The 25,407-nt window shown below is 39.3% G+C and overlaps 5 protein-coding genes across 13 annotated transcripts in view; 2 read left to right on the top strand and 3 right to left on the bottom strand.

Annotated features, from left to right (window-relative positions):
- poln (polymerase (DNA directed) nu) overlaps positions 1 to 15,566 on the bottom strand; it is a 32,088-nt gene extending 16,522 nt beyond the window's left edge. For 3 of the 4 annotated variants that reach the window (XM_088347611.1, XM_088347613.1, XM_088347615.1), the window contains exons 1-8: positions 15,439 to 15,566; positions 14,572 to 14,668; positions 2,410 to 2,485; positions 1,755 to 2,338; positions 1,632 to 1,684; positions 1,058 to 1,390; positions 764 to 921; positions 582 to 694 (exon numbers count right to left, since the gene is read on the bottom strand). In XM_088347611.1, coding sequence (XP_088203737.1) covers positions 582 to 694; positions 764 to 921; positions 1,058 to 1,390; positions 1,632 to 1,684; positions 1,755 to 2,338; positions 2,410 to 2,420 — 1,252 coding nt within the window. In that variant the 5' untranslated portion in view covers positions 2,421 to 2,485; positions 14,572 to 14,668; positions 15,439 to 15,566. Of the gene's footprint in view, positions 1 to 581; positions 695 to 763; positions 922 to 1,057; positions 1,391 to 1,631; positions 1,685 to 1,754; positions 2,339 to 2,409; positions 2,486 to 14,571; positions 15,172 to 15,438 lie in introns of those variants that run through there. The other variant, XM_088347612.1, reaches the window with a different exon arrangement.
- On the bottom strand, positions 3,330 to 9,428 carry haus3 (HAUS augmin-like complex, subunit 3). Of its 2 annotated transcripts, none has more exons than XM_088347892.1 (6): positions 9,145 to 9,428; positions 5,858 to 6,817; positions 5,569 to 5,778; positions 5,111 to 5,343; positions 4,379 to 4,667; positions 3,330 to 3,904 (listed from the first exon to the last, which is right to left on the bottom strand). In XM_088347892.1, exons 2-6 carry the CDS (start codon positions 6,773 to 6,775, stop codon positions 3,677 to 3,679), a joined length of 1,878 nt encoding a protein of 625 aa, XP_088204018.1. In that variant the 5' UTR covers positions 6,776 to 6,817; positions 9,145 to 9,428; the 3' UTR covers positions 3,330 to 3,676. The 2 variants fall into 2 exon arrangements, with proteins under 2 accessions (XP_088204018.1, XP_088204017.1); XM_088347891.1 differs by lacking the exon at positions 9,145 to 9,428 and adding an exon at positions 7,548 to 7,804.
- On the top strand, positions 7,788 to 11,783 carry LOC148356529 (prostaglandin reductase 1-like). Its single transcript, XM_088347893.1, has 9 exons — positions 7,788 to 7,951; positions 8,455 to 8,586; positions 8,660 to 8,705; positions 8,974 to 9,033; positions 9,192 to 9,359; positions 9,537 to 9,810; positions 9,874 to 9,979; positions 11,251 to 11,369; positions 11,459 to 11,783. Exons 2-9 carry the CDS (start codon positions 8,481 to 8,483, stop codon positions 11,567 to 11,569), a joined length of 990 nt encoding a protein of 329 aa, XP_088204019.1. The 5' UTR covers positions 7,788 to 7,951; positions 8,455 to 8,480; the 3' UTR covers positions 11,570 to 11,783.
- txnb (thioredoxin b) lies at positions 14,612 to 17,644 on the top strand. Its single transcript, XM_088347617.1, has 5 exons — positions 14,612 to 14,778; positions 16,081 to 16,185; positions 16,301 to 16,366; positions 17,304 to 17,369; positions 17,479 to 17,644. Exons 1-5 carry the CDS (start codon positions 14,752 to 14,754, stop codon positions 17,548 to 17,550), a joined length of 336 nt encoding a protein of 111 aa, XP_088203743.1. The 5' UTR covers positions 14,612 to 14,751; the 3' UTR covers positions 17,551 to 17,644.
- A 71-nt stretch (positions 17,645 to 17,715) lies between these two features.
- Positions 17,716 to 25,407, bottom strand: part of svep1 (sushi, von Willebrand factor type A, EGF and pentraxin domain containing 1) — a 60,804-nt gene continuing 53,112 nt past the window's right edge. Inside the window, exons 41-49 of one of the 5 annotated variants that reach the window (XM_088347610.1) lie at positions 24,203 to 24,266; positions 23,954 to 24,127; positions 23,212 to 23,388; positions 22,970 to 23,143; positions 21,857 to 22,027; positions 20,628 to 20,723; positions 18,284 to 18,379; positions 18,127 to 18,220; positions 17,716 to 17,968 (exon numbers count right to left, since the gene is read on the bottom strand). In XM_088347610.1, the coding sequence (XP_088203736.1) occupies positions 17,938 to 17,968; positions 18,127 to 18,220; positions 18,284 to 18,379; positions 20,628 to 20,723; positions 21,857 to 22,027; positions 22,970 to 23,143; positions 23,212 to 23,388; positions 23,954 to 24,127; positions 24,203 to 24,266 (1,077 nt within the window). In that variant the 3' untranslated portion in view covers positions 17,716 to 17,937. The remainder of the gene's footprint in view (positions 17,969 to 18,126; positions 18,221 to 18,283; positions 18,380 to 20,627; positions 20,724 to 21,856; positions 22,028 to 22,969; positions 23,144 to 23,211; positions 23,389 to 23,953; positions 24,128 to 24,202; positions 24,267 to 25,407) is intronic. The other 4 variants (XM_088347606.1, XM_088347607.1, XM_088347608.1 and 1 more) reach the window with 4 other exon arrangements.

The following is a 25,407-nucleotide window of genomic DNA, read 5'->3' as shown; positions in this document are numbered from 1 at the left end:
GGAGGTCGCTGGTTCAACCCTCGGCCGAGTCATACCTAAGACTTACAACATTGGTTCTCATTGCCTCCCTGCTTGGCGCTCGGCATTAAGGGTTGGAATTGGGGGGTTTGGTCACCTAATGGCTTAAATGGCCGCGCTCTGTTTGGCTGCGGCTGCATCGACCTGTACAGTTTAACTGTACGGGCCAGGTGTATCGACATTTCGTTCTGTGTGCATGGTTACAAAGAATGACAATAAAAGTAAATCATATTATTCTTCTATCTACTGGAATTGGTTCTGGGCGAGCTCAGCCACCACTTTTGAAACTTCATCGCACCCGTCCACAAGCTGTAGCTTGAGGAGGAGAACAATTCCAAAATGATTCAAATAGTGTAATAAAATTTCAAATAATTTGTTCTATACGCCACTGATAGCAACCCAGTAATAATCAGAATAACTTGGTTTTTGAGACATCCGTTAAGTTCAATTGTATGTACATAGAAGTGGATTTGGTCACTTTTTATTTTTGTTTGAAATATAAGAGGTCCATAGAACCCCTAAAACTTTTAAGCACTCCAGGGCTATATGCTTGTTTGCTTTGCCTTGTTTCCAGCTGAGGTGTTGCCTGTACAATTGCAAAGCAATGCTAAGGAAATCCTTGGCTCCGTAGCACACTGTGAGAGCATTTCGTGAGAATATCCGCAGCAGAAGGTCTCTGTGACATATAAATACACAAAAACATTTATAAATACAGTGCAAAAATAGAGTAATGCAATTTGCATACCTGGTGAAAATCTGCTGGTTGAGTTCTGTAGGACAGCAGTCAAGTTTGTAATAGAGTAGACGGTTTTGGCTGAAGGACTGCTTCCCATTGCTACTTTCCACTTCATTTATAAGACATAGAAGGAAGCCACGCACTGACCCTAGAAGATCCTGTGTACTCTTGGGGAAGCACAGGTTATCATGAAAATGAGTCACATTTTGAATGAAAAATCAAATAGGGGCCTGCATATACACACACACCAGCAGTATAAAAGGTTGGAGCGCTTATCAAATATAGAAATCCACTCATGCTTACCTGTTCTGACTGTAACTGTGTGGTCCCATCTTGGAACTCTAAGGTTAGGAGAAGCACATTCGCACACGTAACATTTTCTAACATCTCCACTCTCTCGTCTGGCGTCAATGTTTCAGTGCTCTTCATTTTAGGGATTGTGGTCAGGTAGTCAAGTTTGAATTCACTAGTGAAAGCCCCATCACTGTGAATAGTAACCATTTGTTCTCCAAATCCTCGCGTGTGAGCTTCTGGTTTTGAGGCAGCTGATAGATGCCTGGCATAATGCTTCGTTGGTGTTGAACTTTCTGACTGGACCAACTTTATCTTTGTCTTTAATGTGGAGCTATTCTGGTACTGAATAACAAGAAAAATACAGTCATATTTGATCATTGGCATAAACGAACACCAGTACCAACTATAAACATCAAAGTCCAGTAGCTTGTATTGTAAATAACCTTTAAAACTTTCCAGGGAGCGTTATTACTTAGCCTGCATTGATTTCTTCATAAACCAGGGAAATAAAACACCAAGGCTTTTCATAGCAACCTTTTGGAACCCCAGCTCTTAATCATTAGAGTTCCCAATGGGCACTTACTTTGACTCTTTTCAGAGGTACTGTTTTTAAGCCCTGTTTTTTCTGTGGCCTCCCTGAAAGAGAGGTCAAATGACATTTGTAGAATAGCAGATTTAATGCACATATCAAATAACACACACTTACCTCTATTAGTATATGACACTGTCAAATCTTGCAGTGGTGCTCTTGTAGGGTTTTTGACGTCTGTTTTGGAAATGCCACTATTATCATTTGGATCCCTAATCTTGTGGTGGGTTTCCTTCCCCTCATCTTCCCAGGAGTGATTTGTCAGGGTCAAGCTGTTAAAAAGATCTTTGACTACTTCACTTTCTGTTGAAGCCTTGTCTATAGCTCCTGAAGGGATTCCATAATCAATTGTGATGTCATTGACATGATCCTTTATGCTGGGCAAGGTAAAGGTAACATAGCCCTTAACATGGGGATGGCTACAACTATTTTCTCCACACCACATAGGGTCCTTCTTGCCCATAAGCACATTTACATGTGGAGTCTGAAAGTTAGTACTTGGAGTGGAGCGTTTTTGCTCATTATCTGAGTTGTTTTTGTTGTCAAAACACTTTTTTGAGATTTCGTTCTGACTTTTGAATCCAAAATCAGCGTCCAAATACCCTGAATATATCATGGCATTGTCTATTGGCTGAGTCAAATCAACATCACGAGCATCCATTCCAGGATTAATATGAAGGACCTGTGAGCCAGTTCCACTGCTGGGAGCCAATGAAAATTATTAGAACACAAAAATGTGCTAGTATGCTGCAATTTCTCATTGTGTGCTAACCTTTCTTCCATGGTCTCTTTAAAAGCACTTGAAGCCTCAGGAACACTTTGGTAGCGGGGATGTATTGAATCAGGACCTAAATGCGAGAAATACAGTACCCTGAAATTATGTGTTTTGACATTCTGTCTTTTGCACTATGATGTCTATGCTTGCACCAATGTATATGCGGACTATTTTTGCACCATGATGACTTTGCACCAAATGCAATATTGCACAACCGTTACGATACAACGTTATCACGACAACCCTGTATGTAACATCCCACATGCTGACATTGTTGTGTAAATACCATGTAAATTATAACTATAGCCTTATTCCCCTTGTTTTATAACATTATCTTCTCTGTTCCTTTATCTTCTTGCTCATACCCTCACTATGTGTAAAACTGGAGTGTCATGCCCAATTTCGTTGTCACAATATGTTAGCCCATTTGTAACAATGACAATAAAGGTATATTCTATTCTATTCTAGATCATCAACTACTTTTTGCTCAAACCAATGCAAAAATATAGAACCAAAAAAATACAGGTAAACTGTGTTAAAAGTGGTTTAAAATACACAACATAAAGGTGTATGGCACTACATGAAAAATGTGTTGCATTTGTTAAAATAAGATTTCATTACTTGGATAACTGGGTTCATTTTCACACAGTATAACAATACAGTATTTCAAGGATTGCATCTATTCACTTAGTATAAATTAAATCTTCCATTTTGGTAGCATGTAAGGGGAAAACACACAGAAAATGTACTTCTCAGACTCTGTCAAGGCTCCTTTACATCATTACGTATTACTCTGAATGATTTGTTCTATATCAGCCAGCGGAATTTTCTACATCTCCTTCCCATCAATGGAAGGAGTAGTGGGGCTAAGTTTTTACATCTTTAGTCTGTTGGTTGAAAAATAGAAAATATCAGAGCACAATGCAGAAATTTCTCTATTGCCTGCATGTTAAGAAGAGTCACAAGGTATCTTTCATTTACAGGTAACAAAAAACACAAAACAAGAATTTGTGGATAACTAGTTCTGAAAACAGATAAAAATAAACACAATACACTTTATTAAAATCCGCCAAGAAACAAATACCAGGAACTTAATTTACACAAGACTTCAATTATGTATATTAATACATGGTTGTAGCAATGTCGTTTAACTTCAATCACAATCATTAATAATTGATCAAAATTGAAATCTTTACAGTTTTTACTGAAAGATAAACAAATTTTTGCATTAGGGAGGCAAAACGTTCATTATATTTGATAACGTTTATTGCTGTTGTCTAGTCAACTTCATTCGTTGCTCTTGGTCTTCAACAACTTTCTGCAGAAGTCTGACATCCATGTAAAAGAAGAGGTAGAGCTTCCTCTCTTGTTTGAGCAGGATATTGTGGTCCAGTTCAAAACGCTTGGTTTTGATATTTTCTGTGATTTCTTGGACACTCTTCGGTAACTGTTGCAGTAACAGTTCAGCTTCTCTGAGTTTTTCCATCAGCTCCTGTGGACAGATAATAGAATCGAAGAGGTAAAATCAGAATTTATACGTCAAGTTTTAAATCATGGCCTGATTTTGCCAGACCAAAGACCCAAATGTCATGTGGATTATTTTGTGAAGGGTAATGTGTTTCACAAAAAGATTTAACTTCTTTAATGCTTTGAATATGATTAAAAATTTAGCGGCATACACGTAGTGGCTGTCAAATTCACAATATACCGATTTGAAATGGTCCAGATAGACTGAAGCACCAGCTTCCCTCTCACTGATGCCCCCCTACATCTCTCATTTCAGTATGTGTGGGATTTTCAAATTTTAACGCTGCAAAAAAATCAATGTGTGGGTCATGACTGTAGCAATGCTTTGACACAGTGATCATGGCTCATTAAATAAAATTTAAAAAACAAAAGGAATCATGCCACAAGCTTCCTAAACAATCGAAGAGTTAGTGCTTAAAATATCCCCCAAAATACCCACTTGTGCACAGGGACTGAGAAGCTCCTGTTCAGAAATAGCAGTACGACACACTTGTTGTGTTCCTAGGACCAGCTGCTGAAACTCTGCGTTAACAGCGCCGTGAAGTGCCTCGCAGTGGTCTTGCAGTTGAGCCACTATTAAATGCTGATCCCGACAAGCTGCACCCAGCGCTACATAAGATGCCCTTAGGTTGTTTTTCAGGCCACAAGCTGCCAGCTCCAATGCTTCATACGTCTGAAAATGATCTACTCTTCCTTTGGAGGAATCGTGGTCAAGTATCTGCAGAAGTCTAAAATGAAATAAAGAATGTACAAGTAAGAAAACAGTGTTGATGCGCCACCTAAAGGAATAGTTGGTAAATTACAGTTGCCGTGCTGTGAATGGAAAACCTTTCTAGATAAGCAAGATATCAAATAAATAAATAAACGGTTTACATTTTATGAAGCGCTTTTCAAGTCACTGAAGGCCTCCGAAAGCGCTTTAAAATTTGCTTCACACTTACCCATTCACACACACACACACACTCCAATAGCAGCGACAGCTATGCAAGGCGCCTACCTGCTTATCAAGGGTCTTAGGGGTTTAGTGTCTTGCCCAAGGACACTTTGACATTTTAACCATTTAAGACATTTACAGTAAAAGTTGCCAAAATTAGTAGTTGAAGCAACACTATTTGACTGAGATAATAGATGTAACCCTCAAAATGAATAGTCTTTATTTTCATTGTGTTACCTGGTGGAAGTAGCATCCTTGCTAGTGATGATTGGGTTGGGCTTCATGTTTATTGTCAACTCAGGCTGTGCGAAGGCCTCTAATCTGAAGCACGCAGTTTCGTGTTCTTTCAGTAACCTGCCGTTAACATTGATTAGTTTGTTCTGGCACACTTCCAACTTCCTTAATTCAATCTGCTGAGCCAAGTGGAGAATGTCAAAGCAGGCCTTCTGACGGAGGAGATTATCACATACCTAAAAAGGAAATTTTGATTTCTTAAGAGTCAGATCATCAGACGTTTTTTCACAACAATTTTTGGTTGTAAAGTGCTTTAAAAGTGATAAATAGGATCAAACTATTGAAAACATAGTTGATAAAAAAAGGTATGAATGTAACAAATTAAATGACCAATTAAAAAAAAACAAAAAAGTATATCTATATGCAATTTTGTAATTAGAAAAAATTGCCATTTTACCTACCAAATTCTGTTTGGTTTTAAGATTGTTTTGCCTGACCAGTTCCAGGTCCATGTCTCTCTTCAATGCTGGCACAGTGAACAGGAAGGCAGACTTCCGAAGGCCTGGTGGAACCGGCCCACGGAGCAAATCTTTGAACTCCTGCTCCATGGTTTGCAATTCCTTTTTAGATGCCACCTCACGCACCTGAAGTGAGGCCGAATTGGCGATGCTCTGGCAGGGTGCATGATTTACCAAAATATGTGAAGCCAACACAATGAAAAGTCTGATACATTTTTTGCGTGAGGTTTACCTTGATGATGGACTTTTCACACAGCCTTTCTAACCCAGCCTTGAGGCTTTTCTCCTCTGCAGTGGCTTGCATCAACTGGTACTGTGCGACAATGTGTGCCCGTTGAACTCTGGCCATTTGAGTCTTGCTTTGCTCTCTCTGACTCTCGTCTTTATTCATCTCTTCCTCTTTATTTCTACTACAGCTGAAATCAAACATTTGAAGACGCTCTGAACAAGTCTCCACAAGCTCTTCAAAGAAATGTTTCCGGGTGAAAGCAGAGAGAGTTTCGGTGTTCAGTTTCTCTTGTTGCAGATATGGATTAAGTGAGAGAAGAGCAAGCAAATGTTTGTCCCTTCTCCTGGTGGATGTGTAAGCAGCTGCCGGCTGATTGGAGAGGTGCAATACCAGTTCGCCAACAGTGTCTGTGAGGCTTTGGAGCTTCGTGTTAGTGTTGCTGTTTTCAGCTCCAAGTAACGCTTTAGTCTCCCTTAGCTGGGAGACAGTACACTCGAGTTCAGCAGCTAATCGACAGTCTACATCCGCGCGTGACGCAACCACAGCTGTAAGTGTCTTGAAATGTTGCTGCTTCAGTAATTTCTCCTTACTGAGAGCCTGAAGCTCTGCTTCCAAATCTTCTACAGTCACACCATCCTCAGTTGTACAGCTCTCTTCAGATGGTCCAACAGTTTTAAGTAGCTTGACTAAATCTGCTTCAGCCAGAATGGGGTTGCCGGACTTCTGGAGGTCCTGATACGCGTGCACTTCCTCTTTGGTCAAAACATTATTACGATTTAGGTTTCGACACACAAAATTCAAGAAGAGAAGGTTTTCAGGGAGTGTGTGGAATAACCAGTCGAACTCTGAGGCCTTCATTGAGGATGCATCCGGATAGCCCAGGCATGCCATTGCCTCCACAAACTGTCGACCGTTTAACATGACGTCAGGGTTGTTTCACGGCTGGTGAGGGAGGGGAGATTTCTGTGAAAATAAACGTGACAAGCCTTGTCAACTACTGTTATGTGACAAACTGTATTCAATGCCATTTTCTGTTCAATCTGCATTGTCATACCCATCAACATCAGCCAATTGCTCCCCTAATTTTGGTTGCAACTCCCCTTAATGAGCATTAATAAACCTTACAAACACAACGCTGTAAATATGTATTCACGGCAAGACAGACTGTGTATAAAACAAAGACATTTTGTGAAAACACGTTTATTTTGGTTAACCAAATACTCGTATATGCCTGGATAACATTTACCAGTTCACCGCGACAATATTAGCAATTGACAATTACATTGTCGTTTGCTACAAGTGACCGAGACAATCCGGATTTAAGCAGATATGGGTAAATCGCGATTGATCTAACGAAAAAAAACCCAAGTTTAAAAAATATTTCTAAAAAAAAAAAAAAAAAGTAGAAAAGTAATAAAAGTCCTGAAAAAAATCGTGCGGCGCACACTATTTGAAACATTCAAAAAGCAGATAAAATACTGGGACTCATATAAGTTGACAGCTATGCATTGTCAATCGAGCACTTCTATTAACAACTACGTTGCCCCCCAAAAAATAAAACGTTCTGACACATGGTCTTGTTATACAGACATTTAATTTCAGTATTAAGCATGCATGCTCATCCAAGGTTTCCCAAAAAAGAATAACATACATGGGTGTATGTCGTAAAAATGTTTTCAAAAGCTACTGTTACCTTTTGCAAATGGCAGTTGAGATCGGCTTCCACTGAATTGATTAATTTATCTGATTCACACCACGTTAACTAACGATTTACTGGTGACGGTAACATCGATGTGCCGCTTGTTACGAGCTTTCAGTCCAAGTGAGTAAATAAAAGTAATCGGATTCAAAATTGCGTATTCGCAAGGCGTCGGGTTAGCAAGTAGCCACTTGAAGCGCGCCTTGAAAATTGAACCTCTTTGCATCATCAAGATGGGACGTTTTCGACGGATGACGCAGATGCTTTCGACCAATTGCATGCGAGCTAAACATTTTCTGCTCGTGTTTCTCTCATTCCACCCCCTCGGGTAAAATTTTATCAGAACAGTCCTCAAGTCTGAACTCGCATCGTTTTCTCACAACGGTCGATAAGAACCGGTAAGGAAAAATAAATGAATATCAAAAGGGATTTTGATAAGATTAGGTTTCATGGTTACTTTTAGATAGAAAAAAGGAACATGTAATCTTTACTGTTCGATACCCGCCTGCTAAACATCCTTTATGGAAATTTTTGATTTGCTAGAAAGTAGCTCAAAACCACATCCAGCCTACAAAATTATGCCTCGTGCGACATTGAAGCATTAAATGTAATCTATGGGTGTACAGACTTTAGTTTTCCACAAGGACCAGATCATTCTTTGGTTTGGAATGAATAAGTCAATGAAACGATTATCCTACTAGTCTTTGTAAAGTCGCTTACATATAAAATAACTAGTAAATAACTTGATGATCATTACAAATGCTCAATTTTCAGACAGTTCAGGGTTTCATGGATAATCCAAACCACAAACCCGTTAGGTTACTATGATACGATTGGCATGGCAGTATTGTATTGTGAAATTTAAAACTATTGCGTACATGTCGTTGTTGTTTTCCTGCAGGTGCCAGTTGACTCAAAAAAATAATCATGGTTCAAGCTAAGACATGGGTCCTGTCCAAGCATTTTCACGGCTTTCCCAAGGAAAGCGACTTTGAACTCAGATTGGAGGACCTTCCAGAACTTAAAGATGGACGTAAGAAAATCACGAAACGGGTTTTAAAATAAACAGTTTTGCTTGGGTGTCTCTTATCTTGGCTTTGTTTCAGAGGTGCTTTTGGAGGCGTTGTTTCTAAGTGTTGACCCTTATATGAGGTGGGTTATAAATACTTTCAAAACTATGAACTATGTGAGTTTAGATTCTGGCATCCCCCTTACTGGATTGTTATTTATTTCAGGATTCTTTTTAATCATTTCAAATTCCCATGATCTAAATATTATGTATTGTATTATATTTATTTATTAAGGCCTTTTTGGGGGAAAAAGTCCAAGATAGTAGTCAGTAAAAGAAATACACATTTTCAATTGCAATTTTTGCGTGAGAAATAAATTGTAGTATTGATGTGACTTCGTTTCTCCTCAGGCCTTTTAGCCGCATTCGCATGAAAGAAGGAGATGTGATGATTGGAACTCAAGTTGCCAAGTAAGGAACAGAAACGTTGCGAGGAGAGCACATGTGCTTTGCAGTAGAACGGAGAAACAAACAGGCTGACTCATTTGGATGGAATTGGAGTGTTTTGGATTAGGCACTCACATTGATTTTCCAGTCTTCAAAGTTGCCTCTACTTTGATGTCGTGTAGAGTGATCCAGAGCAAAAACAATGCGTTTCCTGTCGGGACCCACGTTGTTGGACGCAGCGGGTGGAGAACACACACCGTGTCAGATGGGTCCGACCTGGTCCCAGTTATGTGCGACTGGCCTCAGGATGTCCCTCTATCCTTGGCCCTGGGCACGGTTGGCATGCCTGGGTAAGGAACATATCACGTTTCTACTGAACATCAAATGGTTTTTAAACATCTTGGTAAACAAAAGATCTTGACAATAAGAATGTTTTTTTATATTCTAAATTTATAATATATTGAACAAACGTGTAAAAGTCTGATCTTCTGTCGTCCTTACCTATTGCACTTCTTTGATATCACCAGGTTGACGGCTTTGTACGGAATCGAGGAAGTCCTGGAGCTGAAAACGGGCGAGACCTTGTTGGTGAACGCGGCAGCGGGGGCAGTGGGCTCAGTGGTGGGGCAGATCGCCAAAATGAAAGGCTGCAGAGTGGTGGGTTCAGCGGGGACGGACGCCAAAGTGGCCTTCCTCAAAGAGCTTGGCTTTGACGAGGCCTTCAACTACAAAACGGTGGCCTCCCTGGAGGAAACGCTGAGGAAGGCTTCCCCCAACGGCTACGACTGCTTTTTCGAAAATGTGAGCAAAACCCTTAGATATTTTTCCTTGCCTTTTGCACTGATTTTTATGATCCTTCTTAAGGTGGGAGGCCCCTTTTCAACGGTTGCCATTTCACAGATGAATGATTTTGGAAGAATAGCTGTGTGTGGAAGTATAGCCTCATACAATGACATTGAGGCCCAAAAAGGTACATACTCACCTCCTTTCACATTCACTTGAACAAGTGCCAAATGATACCTGGCACGGCTTACGTGGACAGATCAATTTTTTAAATTTATCAAAGTGCAACATGGTTCATAAATTTTCTAATGTACATTTGTACAAATCAATATGTTGCATTTATTTGTATTTTTTTTGATAAATTCCTTTTTAATTATTCAAGTACTTTTTTGCATTCAGGAAAATAAGTGTAAATTGTCATGTTCAAATAAATGATTACTGTGTTTGAACATTTTCTTTAAATCAATATTTGTCGTAATTGCTTAATTGGAAATGATCATTTCAATTTTTAACTATTATAATTTTCATCAGTGAAAAACAATTCTATTATTCAGTGATATAAATTGATATCTGAATTTAAGGTACCCTATTTCTGCAAACCAGCTTAATTCAGGGTTTGTAAGGGTGCCTGGAATCCTCAAATCCTTGATTTTTATTGTTGTTTTTAAGAATTGAAAAGTGCTTGCATTTTGGGAGAAGTGCTTGTGAATGCTTGAAATAGTTGCCTTGTTTCTCAACAAGTCTTCTTAAAAATGACAGACACTGCTCTCTTGTGGCTTTGCCATTGCATGTCTTCTCTCATGGTTAACTGCATATGGCATTGCCCTATGAAGCATCATCGTGCCCAAGAGGACAGGTGCATGCTACACCTAAACAGGGGCACTACAAAATGTGTATTAGTGAAAGGATTACATATCAATTATGGAAATTATGAATCTTGCAAAAAAAATGAAGATAGTGTTTCCCAGTGGTAAATTGTAATAGGAAGCACTTTCTGCAACCCAAAATGTAAGCTACATTTTACCTTCATTTACTCAGTATCTATATAGGTAGGAGATTTGTCTCGAAAATATTTACACAGGTATTGATCAAATCCAAAAATACATTTGCAATCTACTCAAGATCTAAAAACCATTTGTCCTGACTCCTTATAAATGGACACGCAATATTAAAGGTTGCATATGTAAATCGCAGATGTGTTTGTGATCCTGCTAAGGGTTCCTTTATTTAATGATACTGGAGAAGTTGAAAAAGTGACTTTGAACGTTCTTCAAAAATGCTTGAATTTGGCCACGAAAAAAGTCTATGAGCCCTGTATATTAATGAAAAAATGGGACAGAAACCTAGCCCAGTGTAGCAGAATCAAGAATAAAGTGTAAATAATGTGGTTTGTGGGCCCTGCATATATTGTCTGCTTATTAACAGTGATTCTGAGCTTGAATCTGTCTTTCCAAACAGGCTCATATCCTCAAATGACCATGATCATCAAACAGCTCAAGATAGAGGGATTCATGCAAAGCAGATGGGAACAGAAACACCCGCAGTCACTCAAGAGGCTTATGGGCTGGTTGAAAGAAGTCTGTCGCTAAAATAAAAGTTGCATTTCAATTTCCTGGCATTCATCCTCCTCCGGAAATAATCATTGATTTTTGTTTCTGTCTTGCAGGGTAAACTGCATAGCCGCGAGCACGTCACCAAAGGCTTTGAAAACATGCCAGCTGCTTTCATGGGAATGCTGCGAGGAGAAAACACTGGCAAGGCTATAGTGGCCGTCTGATACGAAATCTGTCAAATGCAACACAATAATTACAGCATCAGGTTTTTGTTGCTGTTGACGTTTGCTTTTCAAATGTGTTGAAAATTTAAAAATGAATGAATCATAGGTAAAGTTTGCAAAGTCTTTGCGTAACACGTAGTTTTGTACCCTCAAGTCTTTTTTTGATATGAAGCTTGGCACACCTACAATGACAATAAAAAGTATACACACCCAAGGTTGTTCAGAGGCCACATTTGTGTGACATGTTAATTAGGAGAAAAAAACTGGTCACAAAAACACATTTAAAAACGTTTTTCACCACTTTAAGGATTCTTATTGCTAAAAAGTATCGATAATAAAAGGCTTATCAAGTTAAACATTTTAGTTAAGTGGAGCAACACTAGTGTTATGTCTTGTCGCCTTATTCATACAGAAAAACTATGATGTTTTTAAAAAAATATTTTGCATAAACACTTGCAATTTCCTTGTAATGTGGGAACTAGTTTTACAGTAAAATGAGAATAAGTAGGTTTTGGGGGATATTTCCTAAAAGGTATGCCCCTACGTATTGCAGTTTTATGTATAATTTTCAATTACATCACTTGGACAAATAAATAATTCCCAAATTTGAAATACCGGAGATTATAAAAGCTGCAATTAGGTTGGGGGTTTCTGCTTAAATGGACTAGTATTCTGTTGCTTGTCATTTTAGGCTGCTTTGAATCCCTACAGGAGGAGGAGATGAGAGCCTCGTCACCCTGGTTACCAAAAATGCTATTCATTAAGATAATCCTCTTGTTTGTGTGGTTGTACGGGCAACGCTGATATGTATAGAGATGTCCCTGTATCTGATGGAAAAGCTAGTAGGATTTGTTTGGAAATACTATACAATTCAATGTTTGGTTTTACATCTTTTGGGACATTAGCATAACTCCATAACAATTGAATTTCCTGCACTTTCCAGAAGTTCACAAAGACGCATTTTTGAAAAAACTGGTAAAGTTTTGCAAAGGATATAACTGATTTGGAAATGTGGTCTTGTGGATTTTTTTTTTCTTTTTCAAAATGATGCACCCTGAATCTGTAGGTGTTGCAGTACTTACACCCCATTGAAACAAACAACATCTGACAAAACCAATTAGTTACAGAACAACTAGTATGTGCTGAGTGGTTGATCACTCGTATCAGTCACATTTGTCAAACTAATGGCCCACAGACTAAATATGGCCTGCCACTTCATTCAATGTGGCCCTTGAGACAATGCAGAGGAGGACAAAAAAGAATGAGCTAAACAATGATCTGTAGTTTTAAATATGTCCACTGGGTGTTGCCAAAGCCAGGTGCCAGTTGCAAGACACCCACTAAAGCTGTATAGGCTAACAGACATTAATCAACCAGAGAACATTAGGAACACAATCCTGTTATTTTACTTAATATAAATTGCACAAACACCCTATTAAAGGTAACAATAAAAATATAAAATTGAAAAAAATAGCACCTGGGTGTATTTGCCGGAGTTAAAAGAAGCTTTAGCTCCTTTCTATAACAGATATGAAATCTTCAAGCAATGTTCCCATATTCAGGCAAACACTTTCATTAAAAAAAGCAGAAAGATTTTTAACAAAACATCAAATTGTCCCTAGGTGTGAATGAGTGAGCGAGTTGTCTGTCCCTGTGTGCCCTGCGATTGGCTGGCAACCAGTTCAGGGTGTCCACTGCCCGGAGATGGCTGGGATGGGCTCCAGCCCCCCCCCCGCGACCCTAATGAGGATAAGCGGTACGGCTGATGAGATCAAATCAATCATTTAAATGAGTGTTTGTATGCTATTTTTGTGATTTTTCCAGTCTGCATGAGTTTCCCAGAGTTAAATAAACTTGTTCAAATGTGTTTTTGAGTGTTTTTAAGAAAAAAAAAATGTACATTGAGGAAAATAAATCCTCAATTATCATTTTACGATCAAATCTTACACCCCTGAACCATAATTGAATTATGAGCCTCTGAACAGACCCCCAGCCCTCAATCTAAGGCGCACATTCTATGTAGTTAATTTTCTAGTCCGGTGTCCTGGAATTTCTTCCTACCCATTGAGACTTCCTACCAATGCCCACTGCACGTGCACATGCATACGCACAATGCTCACAGAGATTTGACGGGAAATTTGCACGTTTTTGTCCTTTGAGGGCAATAAGTACATACGATTTTGATTTAGTCTTATTTGAATCGTTAACTGCTTCAAAATGTGGTTGAGTTACGTATCTTTTAAGCTTGATGTGTTTTTCTGTGGTAGCTTTCTAGCTGTGTTTGTTGACAATGGCAATCTCAAAACACATGTATGCATGCCAACCCTTGTTTGATATCATCAATACAAGTTAAGCAATTCAGAGTTTCAGTGTTGCAAGTTTTACTTGATTATAAGGAAAAAAAATTGCTGCTTTCAGGTCAGCCCAAGGTACCAAGGTAGGACTTGTGATGTACTTCTTGGGTCGAATCCCTGAAGCGTGTGCCGAGTAATTTAGTTGAGTGGTTCGGAAACGGCAAAGAAGCAAGGATTCACCTTAACTTTACCTGTGTCCAAAAACTTTCAAAACAATGTCTGACATTGTAGGTTTAGAAAAATATTAAAACACACTTTATATTCCCTTCTTATTTTACATATTCATGTTAAAACAAATTATATATACATAGACACATACATACATAAATACATGTACTGAATATATACATATATATTGTATTCAGAAAATGATACTTTATACACCCCATTTTTCTATTGCATGCACCCAGCATGTTATACATAATTCTGCTCACATGATAGCATTATCAAGCAAAAGATTCATTTCAAAGCCTCTATGTATGAAACATTTGCCTGCTGGGCTTCACTGCTAATGGGGCTTCATATTGCCATACCTGATGGTAGGACGGTTTGCAGAACACCGGCCCCCATGAGGATGTTTTTTCTTCCATGTGGCCCCCAAGCTAAAATTAGTTTTGCCATTACAGTACAGTACTACCTTTCCCTTACCGTATTAGACTTTTATTTTTGAATGCAACACGACTTCCTTCCAGTGATGTAGGGAGCTTGGCGGAGGGAGGAGTATCTTTCGAAGCAACCGCCTTGCCTGCGCAGAAACTCTGTCATTTTCCATTTCCCCGTCTGGCGTCTTGCAGAAACGAGTGGATTTTTCCTCGGACAACAGTCACCATGGTTGTGGTCGTCATTGAAACCCTGGTAAGTTGGCCTTTTTTGTCTCAAAAAGTATAGTAACCCGACTTTTGCACGGCACATGCTCAAAATATCATTCGCTTGCATGTATACATATTGTTCCCAACACTTTCCTCTCCTATGACCACGCATTCATTTTCCAAACCGCTTATTAACTCAATAGTAGTCGCAATTCGCGACGTAGAAGACTCGTCCAATTAAAGTACGATAGTAGTAATCTTGACCGCGAAATGACGTACCTACAAAACGTATTTTTTGGCATGAAATGAGAATAATGCGAATTTCAGAAACTATGTGGATAAAAATCGAAATGTTAGGCGCAGCTTGGTGTGTTAGCGGAGTCAACTCATGGGAGTGACTCAAACTGTGGGGCCAAGCCCGTTTTGTGGAGCTAATGCTAAAGCTAACGTTGAAGCTATTGTCACCGGTCGAAGCAGGTGGCATATCACGCCAAGATTTGCGGCTCTTACTATAGAAACCAAATTATCAGTGGACATTAACAGTTAATTTGGACTGTTATTTCACATTTGGTCGTAAAGAAATTTGATTGAAAATATTACAGCACGTTGAGTAGGAAGGTGGTGTATACTGTATCTACTATTTCAAATACATATTTCGTCAATAATACAGAAATTATAATTGATTTGCTACTGTGTCAAAACTTACCCTAATTGTTTACTTTTCTTTATTTTGTCTCGGTTAAACGTCTCATGAGCAAAACGCTCTTCAACGACGAGAAATTTTCTTTCAATTAAACTGGAAAAAGTTCATCACCGCCTGCTGAGTCATGCCGCGTTCGGGGTCAGCGGGCGAAATGGACTTTACAACTTTGCTTTTTATAACTTAACATCCATTGTCAAAGTATTTAGACTTTTTGGGAACACATAATGACAAATACCCTAAAATCGATAAATTGTTTGGAAACTGCAGTGTCTTGACTTAATTTGGAAAATTGCTGCTTAATGTCATTCCATGACTGTTCTGATGCACTAACAACTTGGGCCAGTCTTCCAAGCCCTTCATTACTTTTCTTTTCTATTCTAACATTCTTTTTATTCTTATTTGTTTCTCTTTTAACCCTCGTGCCCTCATTTTTAGGAACATTTTTTTCTTTTCATCTTTTTTACACCCTTTTTAAATATATATTTTTTTTTCTACCCTTGGGAGCAATATAGAAACAGTCGTAACATATAGAGTTAAGTAAAATACAATTTAGAGCGGATATTGTAAACCATGCTCACAAGGTTTACAATATCAATGCCAATAAAGCTAATTCGAATCGTAATTTATTCTGTTCCTCCATTCTAGGAACAGTTTGAAGGTTACCTGCAAAACAGCAAGGACAAGCTGATTGTGGTGGATTTCACAGCAGTTTGGTGTGGACCTTGTAAAATGATCGGCCCGATTTTTGAAGTGAGTTGATGATGGTTCCTGCCATGGTTATGGGGGGTGAAGTTGCGCTCATCCTCCGTTTGATGTTGTGTGGAACAATGGTGAAATAAAATCTCATGTGTTAAATCCCTTGCAGGAAGAGTCAACAAACCCGGACAACGCCGATGTGATTTTCCTCAAAGTTGACGTCGATAATTGTGAGGTATTGGAACCCCTGCTTGCTTAGAAACTGGCATGTTAATAATATTTATCTTCAACATTTAACTCATACAGTGACATAACGTGTGAATACGTTTTCAGAAGGATTGTCCCTGAGTGCCAAAACCTAAAAATACGTGTCAAAGTCAGCTTTGTCAATTCTGCAGCAAAAACAGAATTGAAATTGCGTTTCTTTCAGCCCTCAGTGTCCAGAAAAGAAAAAAAAACAGGATTCTAGGACACACTACACTAAGACACACACATAAGTCATAAAGTGCCAAGTGGTACCTTGTAAACAAGAAGTGTGTCTTGGTTGTTTTTTTTCAAAGAGTTGTTATTAAGGGTTTGGTGCAGCTCATCAGTAAGTATCAAGCCTCTAGGAATTATTTCAGTATGATAAATCACCATTAGATGACAGGTGTAGATTTGATCAGATTTCTGTCTACACATTTAGGGAGCCCCCACTTTCCAGCGTTGCTTCCTGCATCCGGCAATAGAGTATGTGTAGGCAGCCATCGTGTAGGTGTAGTAAAGCAGTGTGGTGAGAAAATCAAACATATGGATAAGGACAGACAATTTAAAGGTTTTTTTTTTTTTTAGTATGGTCAGAGGTGGATGACCATTTTCTTGGAAATGAGTATTTTCAAAAAGCTTAGCCATGTTCAACTGTTGTTAACTAGTTAATGGTAAGATAAGGGTTTACACTTTCTTTTAATACATCCTATGCCTATATAGCGACAGGACTAAATATTCGGTCCGTCTTCAGAAATGAGTCAAAATGGCAATAATTGGCTGGAATCGGCTCTTCCAATTTGAGAAAAACGTTTGGAAAATAAGTTAAACAATTCGTTAAACATCATTTGTTATCACATTTTGTTTTGGACGGAAGCAAATGAAAGTAAGAGTTGCCACCTGAACTGACGTCTACTTGTGCATTTCAGGATATCAGCGCTAAATGCGAGATTAGCTGCATGCCCACTTTCCACTTCTACAGAAACGGAGAAAAGGTAACTTGTGTATAACATTTTTGTGTAATTTTGTCAAGAACCATTGTGTAGTTCTTATATAAAAACATGTGTTTTCTATATGTTACTTTGATTTTTTTTTTTTTAACAGATCGACGTGTTCTCTGGGGCTAATGCAGATAAACTAAAGGCCTTGATCAAGACTCACATTAAAAAACAATAACCCTCTTTATTCCACCCAACATCTTTCCTGTTAATTTAGTGTACGTCATGAGTGTTTGATCAGCTGAAAATAAAGTCAGTTCAATGAAACATTGGCTTGAGTGTGTCAGAAATCATTTTCTGTGTGTTTTCATGAATGCATAACACCCACTAAGTGTGCAAAGCATATGGTAAACAGCCATTTATGCTTTAATTAAAAAAATTAAAGTTAGTTTACATACACTGGACAAACACATCCACCATTTTTACAAGTATATAGCAGCATATGTTCAAAAGTATTGTTGTTTCTTTATACGAAAAAATACAGCTTTAATTTACAAAATGTTTTTTGCGTTGATGGAGATGGTTCGTACGGAAGATGCTTTCCAAACAGGCACGGGTGGAACAATTAGAAGTGAAAGTATCCTGATCTCCTTTTCCTTCAAAGACAAGACAATCTTTTTTAGGATTTGACTGCAAAAAATAACACACTGCTTATGTATTGTGATTTAAAGTTGGCTTTCATGCGCTAGAAGTCGCATTGTTTGTAGTTAACCGTTAAACCAAAACCAAGGCATTGTTAAAAACAACGTGTCACCTGGAGCAGTCGTGTCCAATCCATCCTGGACTACAGTGACACCTGTTGGGCCTGATGCACCTACCTCCGTTTAGGCAGGGTGATGAACACACGGCTGGAATTGCACAAAAAAGATATGAAAACGCGTGACTCCATCTCCAAGCCGACGGTCGCTTACCACTGTGACAGCGGCTGCCAGTCCACCCGGTGGGACAGTCGCACTGGTAGGGAGCCGTGCAGCGCCCTCCATTCAAGCATGGCAGGATGCAGATGGCTGGCGGAAAAAGTAGACATAGCCTTTTATATTAGGTTCTTCCTACATTAGAACATATCCATTTGCCATTTATTTTTTAGTCTGCAGTAAAGTGCAGAGACCAGCTTGGTGGCCTCTGGGTAGGGTGCCCGCCCAGAGACTGGGCGATCGCTATTTACTGCCTTGGCCGAGTCATTGCCAAGACTTAAACCATCATTGGTAACTCTTGGCTCCCTGCTTGGCGCTCTAAACATGAAGGGGTGGAATTGGAGGGGGTTTGATCACCTAATGACTCCCCAAAATAGGTGTTGCGACACATTGGTTGGATAGGACTATCACAATTACATGTGTATATGGGATGTTTAATCAGGGATGAGGTCAGGAAAAAGAAAAGATCAGCAGTGACATGCAGTGTCATCAAGGTAATCGAAAATATGTTAAATTGTTACATTTATTCAGCGTTAAAGTTCTATTTCATTAAACTGCACCAGTTTTGGATTTCCTTTTTCAATATTGCAGAATTATTTCGTGGAACCTATTACTGTGCTGAGCGTTTGCAGATGCAGAGTAAGGCATTCAGTTCTTTTGCCTCGTGATAGAGGGAAACCATGTGAGCAAGGATTCAGATTTGGCGCACAACTCTGCACCAAACAATAGAATTAGTGCTAGTATTAGCAAGGAAACAGCTGGTCAAGTCTTCCAGTATTTTGTTTTTGTATTTGCATTGAATTTTTTTCATAAAGGAAGATTACCTATGGGTGCATTTATTCAATAGCAGCAGCACATTTACAGTTGGACCTCGCTACTTCGTGGGACCTCGCTTCTTCGCGGTTCCACGTTTGCGGGTTCAGAGCTTCGCGGGTCTAAAAAATAATGAAATATATATATATATATATTCTTTTTTTTAAGTATTTTTGAAGGGGCGTCACTACTTCGCGGTTCCACGTTCGCGGGTCTAAAAAATAATAATAAAATAAAATAATTAAAAAAGAAAAACATTTTAAGCATTTTTGAAGGGGCGTCGCTACTTTGCGGATTTTAACTTTTCGCGGGTGGTATTGGTCCCCATTAACCGCGATAACCGAGGGATTACTGTGATTGTTTTTTTTTGCTACTGTTTATATATTACTTTCTTGCTCTGTCAATTAAATGCATACATACCTGCCAACACCGCTTTTCGCCTCTTGAAAAGATAATCACTTTTTTTCAAGTTTGAACAACAAAACAAATTGTTACTCAAAATGAGTATTTTAGTTTACAGCTCCATTATTAAGTCTTTTGTCAGTGAATAAACCGCTCCAACAATTGCATTTGATTTCCATCCATTCATCCATTATCTGCACCGCTTATCCTCAGTAGGATCGCGGGGGTGCTGGAGCCCATCCCAGTTATCTTCGGGCAGGGGACACCCTGAACTGGTTGCCAGCCAGTCGCAGGGTACACCGAGACAGACAAATCACTCGCTCATTCACACCTAGGAATAACTTGGACCAGCCAATTAACCTGACATGCATGTTTTTGGAATGTGGAAGGAAACCGAAGTGCCCGGTGGAAACCCACGCAAGCACAGAGAGAACATGCAAACTCCACACAGGAAGGTTTGATCCCATGACCTCAGAACTGTGCCACACATGCGCTAACCACTGCGCTGTCGTGCTGCCCGCATTTGATTTCTGTTTTGGTAAAAGTTTGCCACTTCCTGATCAAGACAAACACATGTTGTTTGTTTTAATATAATGGAAACAAATTGTGTCTGCGCCTAAAAATAGATTGCGTGATAAAATCTATTATTCTTTTTAATGTCAAAAGGTATGCAAATGTATACAAATGTTGAATAAGATGTAGGTTCATTAATTTGGAAACATTACAGTGCCTCAACAGAGACAAACCTCACCGTACGTCACTGCTTTTCAGTCCCCAGCACACAAGCAAAAACTTAATGGTAGAATGTTTAATCCTAAAGCCTCTTGGTAGCAAGTGAAAAAGAAGCTCTGCGGCTAAACGATCAAAAATTTCTACTAACGGAGGAGAAACATTTTCATGGCTCCAACAAATAGGGATGGTGTATAGAATTTTTTTCCCAGTTTGTTGTAAAATTAGTTTACTAGAGACAGTTGCATTTAGAACGTTCTTTCATTTACTCCATGAAATTTTCCTTTCTCAATTAGGGAGCGTATCAAATGTAGAACATAAAATATTGCTTCACGGACTTTGAGTTTTGTATAAGTTGCAAGTAAGGAAAAAAATGTCAGAAATGTGTGCTACTCACGTTCCTGACAAAGCCGGCCCATCCATCCTTCTGGGCAGGCACAAGTGTTTGGCCTTTGACATGTACCCCCATTTTGACACGGCAGCCAACACAAAGCTGAGACACCAAACACAATAGGGCCAGGTAAGAATTCAAGTGGGAACTTTCACCTATTTTCTTTCATACCCTAAAGTCGACAGCACTCCCATAAAAAATATAACCTTTTCTTCCAATTTGCTCATTTCACAGCCTACCTCAAATCAATCACTCTCGCAAAACACAAACTGAATTGTGGATTTAAAAACCAGTTTATCCAGCTACATTCCTCTACTGGGGAGCCTTGCCTTTTCACGATTTATCAAATGCAATCTCTTTAGATATAGACAGGGTTGGGTAGGGTTACTTTAACTTGATTACGTTCAATTACTTTTGGATTACTCCAATACCAAATATGCTAATAAAAGACAAAAGAAACTCAATTTGAATAAAATTACTACATTTTGTGCAGGCTTGGGGAGTAATGGAATACATGGAACAGTAAAAAGGATGTTGGCAAGCTGTTTGGATTTATTTTCATTTTGTTTCTGTCGCATTTTATGTTAGTTTTGCCGGATATCAAAGAGATCAAAGCCAGGAGAGAAAGCTTACCATGTGTTGTGAGTCATAAGTTTATTCATATTTAGTTTCTTTTGTCTTTTATTAGCATATTTGGTATTGGGAGTAATCAAAAAGTAATTGAAAGTAATCAAGTTAAAGTAACCCTACCCAACCCTGGATATAAAGTAATCCCTTCCTATAACTCTGTTCACGTTTTACAGTCTCCCTACTTTACAGATTTGTATCATGCTTTCTGTTATGCAATTTAATAGGTAAAAAAATCCCTTAGAGAGCAGGTATTGGTAGGAAATAAATAATTATTTACAGGTACAGTATACAGAAAATATGCATTACACATGGTAGCTCTTACTGTAGTCTTAATTTCATGCACTGTTATAGTCCGGTGCACCTTATGTATGATAAATATATTACAAAAGACTTTTGGTTGGGGGCATCTTGTAATCCAGTGCAGGAAATAAGGTATATCTTGAGGAAATCTCTCTTATTTGGGATTTTCACCTATGGTCAAGAAGGTACACTCATGATAAACCGGGATTCACTGACTACATGCATATCAAAGAGAGTTATACATGTGGCCATAAACCCGGGCAAAAGTGGGCATCCCTTCTCACCCGCCCATTATTAACATCTACCTCTGCATGTGGGAGGCGGCGTCCAGCTGCCATTCTCCAAACAGTGGCTCCTTCCATTACCCTCCATGGCGAAGCCGGCAAAACACGAGTACGCGGCCACGTCCCCGAACTGGAACACCGCCCCCCGCACCACCCCGTGGGCCACGTGGAGTGGGGGGCCACAGGACACCCCTGAGATGGAACGACCCACCAGTTACTAATCACCACAGTTGGCCTGCTCTTTCTTCACAAAAATTATAAATAATTTAAGAAATTTTATTTTTTTGGCTCCAATTAGAATATGTTTCCAAAGCATACCTGTCAACCTCAGCCAATTGCTCCCCCTTATTAATGATTACATTTCTTCTGATAAGAAATGATAAACCTTATGAACACAAAGTGGCTTCTATTCACTCACAGCAAAACAGGCTATGTAGATCAACGCGCGAATATTAGGGATTTACGATGAAGAACGTGCACAATTAGAAATGATCCAAAAAAACAAACATACAAAATACAGAGAATATGTATTCGTTGACAGGTACGATCTAAATATTTTTTGTTTTCATTAATTCGCCTGAATCTTAAACTGGAATTCAAAACATCAACAATGCATGCAGTAGGGAGATTGAAATAATATGCAAGCTGACCACACTTGAGCTAGAATAGAGGTGTATCTGACAATAGTCGCCATGGAAGCGGATAATTACATGTCGTGATAGTGTTTGATGCAGATGCAAGTGGTTCAGATCAAAGCATAGGTGAAAATCCGCAATAAAGATATAAGAAAGCAGAGGGGCATTCAATTAGGCCCCTTCTCCTTTGGGCAATTCCACCAAAAATACTGTTTTACCTTTTTAAAATCTGAGCTTAGAACCATTGCTAGATGTCGCTTGATATTTAGAGAAAAAATATACAGGAAATGTTCAGATCTAAGGTTCAGGGCATAGGATTTTTCAGAGAAAACTCTTCAATTCAACGTTGTTAATTAGAATCCGAAGTAGAACTGCCGCAAAGTCACTCCTTTATGGCATTGGCCAAACTGCAAACTCCTAATTGGTCGACACCTCATTAAATTGATGACTGCAATTCCGTTTTTTTTTTGTCTTAGAGTCAAAACATACATCAACGTACTTTCACAGACAGTGCTGATGGAGTTCCAGGTCTGGTCTGGCCTGCATGTGATGCTGCCGCCCCCTCTTGTCTGCTGGCCTTTAGGGCAGCTCACTTGCACAGACTGGCCCACGTAAAACTTGCGGGTTTCTGTCTTGCTGTCCTGCCACCCCGGAGGAGTTGGACAAATTTTGGCTGTGTACGAAGTAAAATAAGAGACCTTAACATTGGTTGTGTTTTGCGTTGGTTGGCAACTTTCTCACGTTGGCAAGTGGGGAAGGTGGCGCTCCAGCTGTTGCTCCCCAAGCAAATGACCAGGGCATCGCCTACCAGGCTGTATCCTTTATGGCAGGAGAACGCCACGGCACGGCCAGTAGTCAGGTTGTGTTCTTGAACTTTGCCATGCAGAATCTGCTTGGGATTTTCACAGTCCCGAGTCACTGAAACCAAACATTCAGAACATCAGCATAGTTATGCCAGTAGCTCGCAATGGCATACATCAATCCTGTTTTTAAAATTGAGGGTTTGAAGCATCCCAGCTTGATTTTAGCACAGTCATTGGTGAAGTATCTCTATTCAAGTTTTAAAAAGTGCACAGCAGCACCAATGACACAGACAGTTTCAGGTTGTTTTGCTTGCATCAGTCATTTGGCAGACCAGAAATGAAAGGAGCTGCTTCGAATGGCCAAATTTGTGTGATCACACCCACAGCAGTGCAGCCTATATTGTCATAGGTCCACCAGGCTTTTTACGAAAGTATCAAAGTAAGGAGGAGGCAGGATTCACACCAATCCCCAAAAACAGATTTATTAGATTTATTGACAAGCACTTCACCCAAAATTAAAGCAATTTTCACTTCAAGGAAACACAGTATTAAAATTCAAGCTTTTTCTAGGATTTCAAGTACCCGTACGAACCCTGCTTTTTTTAGGATCACAATTTTTTAATCTAAATTTGGATTTCATGGGTCCAACAATGCAGTGCGTGTTGGGTTTTGTCGGTTACCTTCACAGGAAGGTACGGGCAGACTCCACGTGCCGTTGACCAGACAGACAATCACTGTCGGGCCAATCGGCCGTAGGCCGACGTGGCACGTGTAGCTGGCATTGTGAAGGTACGTTTGTCCCGTGGCCTGCACTGTTGCGTTCTTGACCGTCGGGGGCGGCCCGCAAGACTGTGCTAGGGAGACGACGCACGCCCGCATGAACAAAGCATTGGGTCCCACAACTTTGCGGCCTGTCTGAACAGACTTACCAAGACAGACCGGTTGAGTGCCACTCCACGTTCTGTCTGCCTGGCAGGTTTGGACAGAATCTCCCTGTGGAAATGATAACAAAATTAGATAATTTACAATATGCTGTATGTATTAAGCTGCTGGAATATTTACTACAGTGTTTCGCTTAGCTTTCCGCACAGAAAACCTGCCCAGTGCCTTGTCGCACTGCCAGCATTTTACATAGCGTAAAAACTAAGTGCTGCCATTGCAAACAATAATAAAAATGCGCTCAGAGAAATAAAACGCTTTGGTGGACACAGGCCTTCACTTTAGCTCATAAGTTGCACATCACAATAACCTTCTGTAAACCATTGAAGAAAAACCGGGATCCTGTCCTAGCAGTAATTAAAAGCAGCAAATATTTCATATATTTAAATTTAAAACTCATACTGGTGATTTGATTTGTTTACTCGCTGATACGATACCTTAAAATACAGTAGTACAGCATCGTCATTAAAACAACACTAGTTATTTTTAGTCTTATTAAATTATTACGAGACGATTTTTTGCATTAAACTCCTGTCTAATTTATCATGCTTTGTGGGTGTGACTTGTTTGCTGTGTCATTGCTTTTTATAATTAGTGTATTTCTAATTTAATAGTTTACAAGCGCACATTCATCATGGATTTAGTTTCTCGATTTTGCTCTAAAAGTTTGCAGGATCGATGTGTTTGATTTAAATCTACAAAATTGTCTTTCGGGTGGGGAGGGTTGAAGTATTGGGTCGGGAAATGTTATGTTCTGGCCATGCTGTCGGACCACCCTAGACTGACCACCCACCAGGGTCTCATAAAAATATATAGAAAACACTGTATTCGATATCCATCCCTCGGTCAATTTACTCGAATGAATATCCTTGCTACACGAATACTCATCGCATTAATACTGAAACCTGCTCACAGCCGAGAAAAGGAAAACTTTCCACTACTTGACATTAAGCTTTTAGCAGCAGTAGTTCATCCAGTCAAAACTGTGTTTAATTATCTGATGTCACTAGGAGGAGAATTGCTTGATTTTTTCCACTGTAACCTTGATAAAGCTTTAAATGTGAAAGTCAAGATGTGCAATTAAAGGACCTACTCTTTAACCTATTTGTAATAAAAGCCTATTTATGATCAATACATTACAGTTTTTCCAAACAGTTCCTGGTACAAAGTCAATAGGTCATTAGAGATCAAAAGA

This window comes from Urocampus carinirostris, chromosome 11 (assembly GCF_059441175.1).
Source record: "Urocampus carinirostris isolate Australia breed hairy pipefish chromosome 11, RoL_Ucar_1.0, whole genome shotgun sequence".
NCBI lineage: Eukaryota > Metazoa > Chordata > Actinopteri > Syngnathiformes > Syngnathidae > Urocampus > Urocampus carinirostris.
The sequence above is the reverse complement of the archived record's forward strand: the minus strand, read 5'-3'. Positions and strand labels throughout refer to the sequence as shown.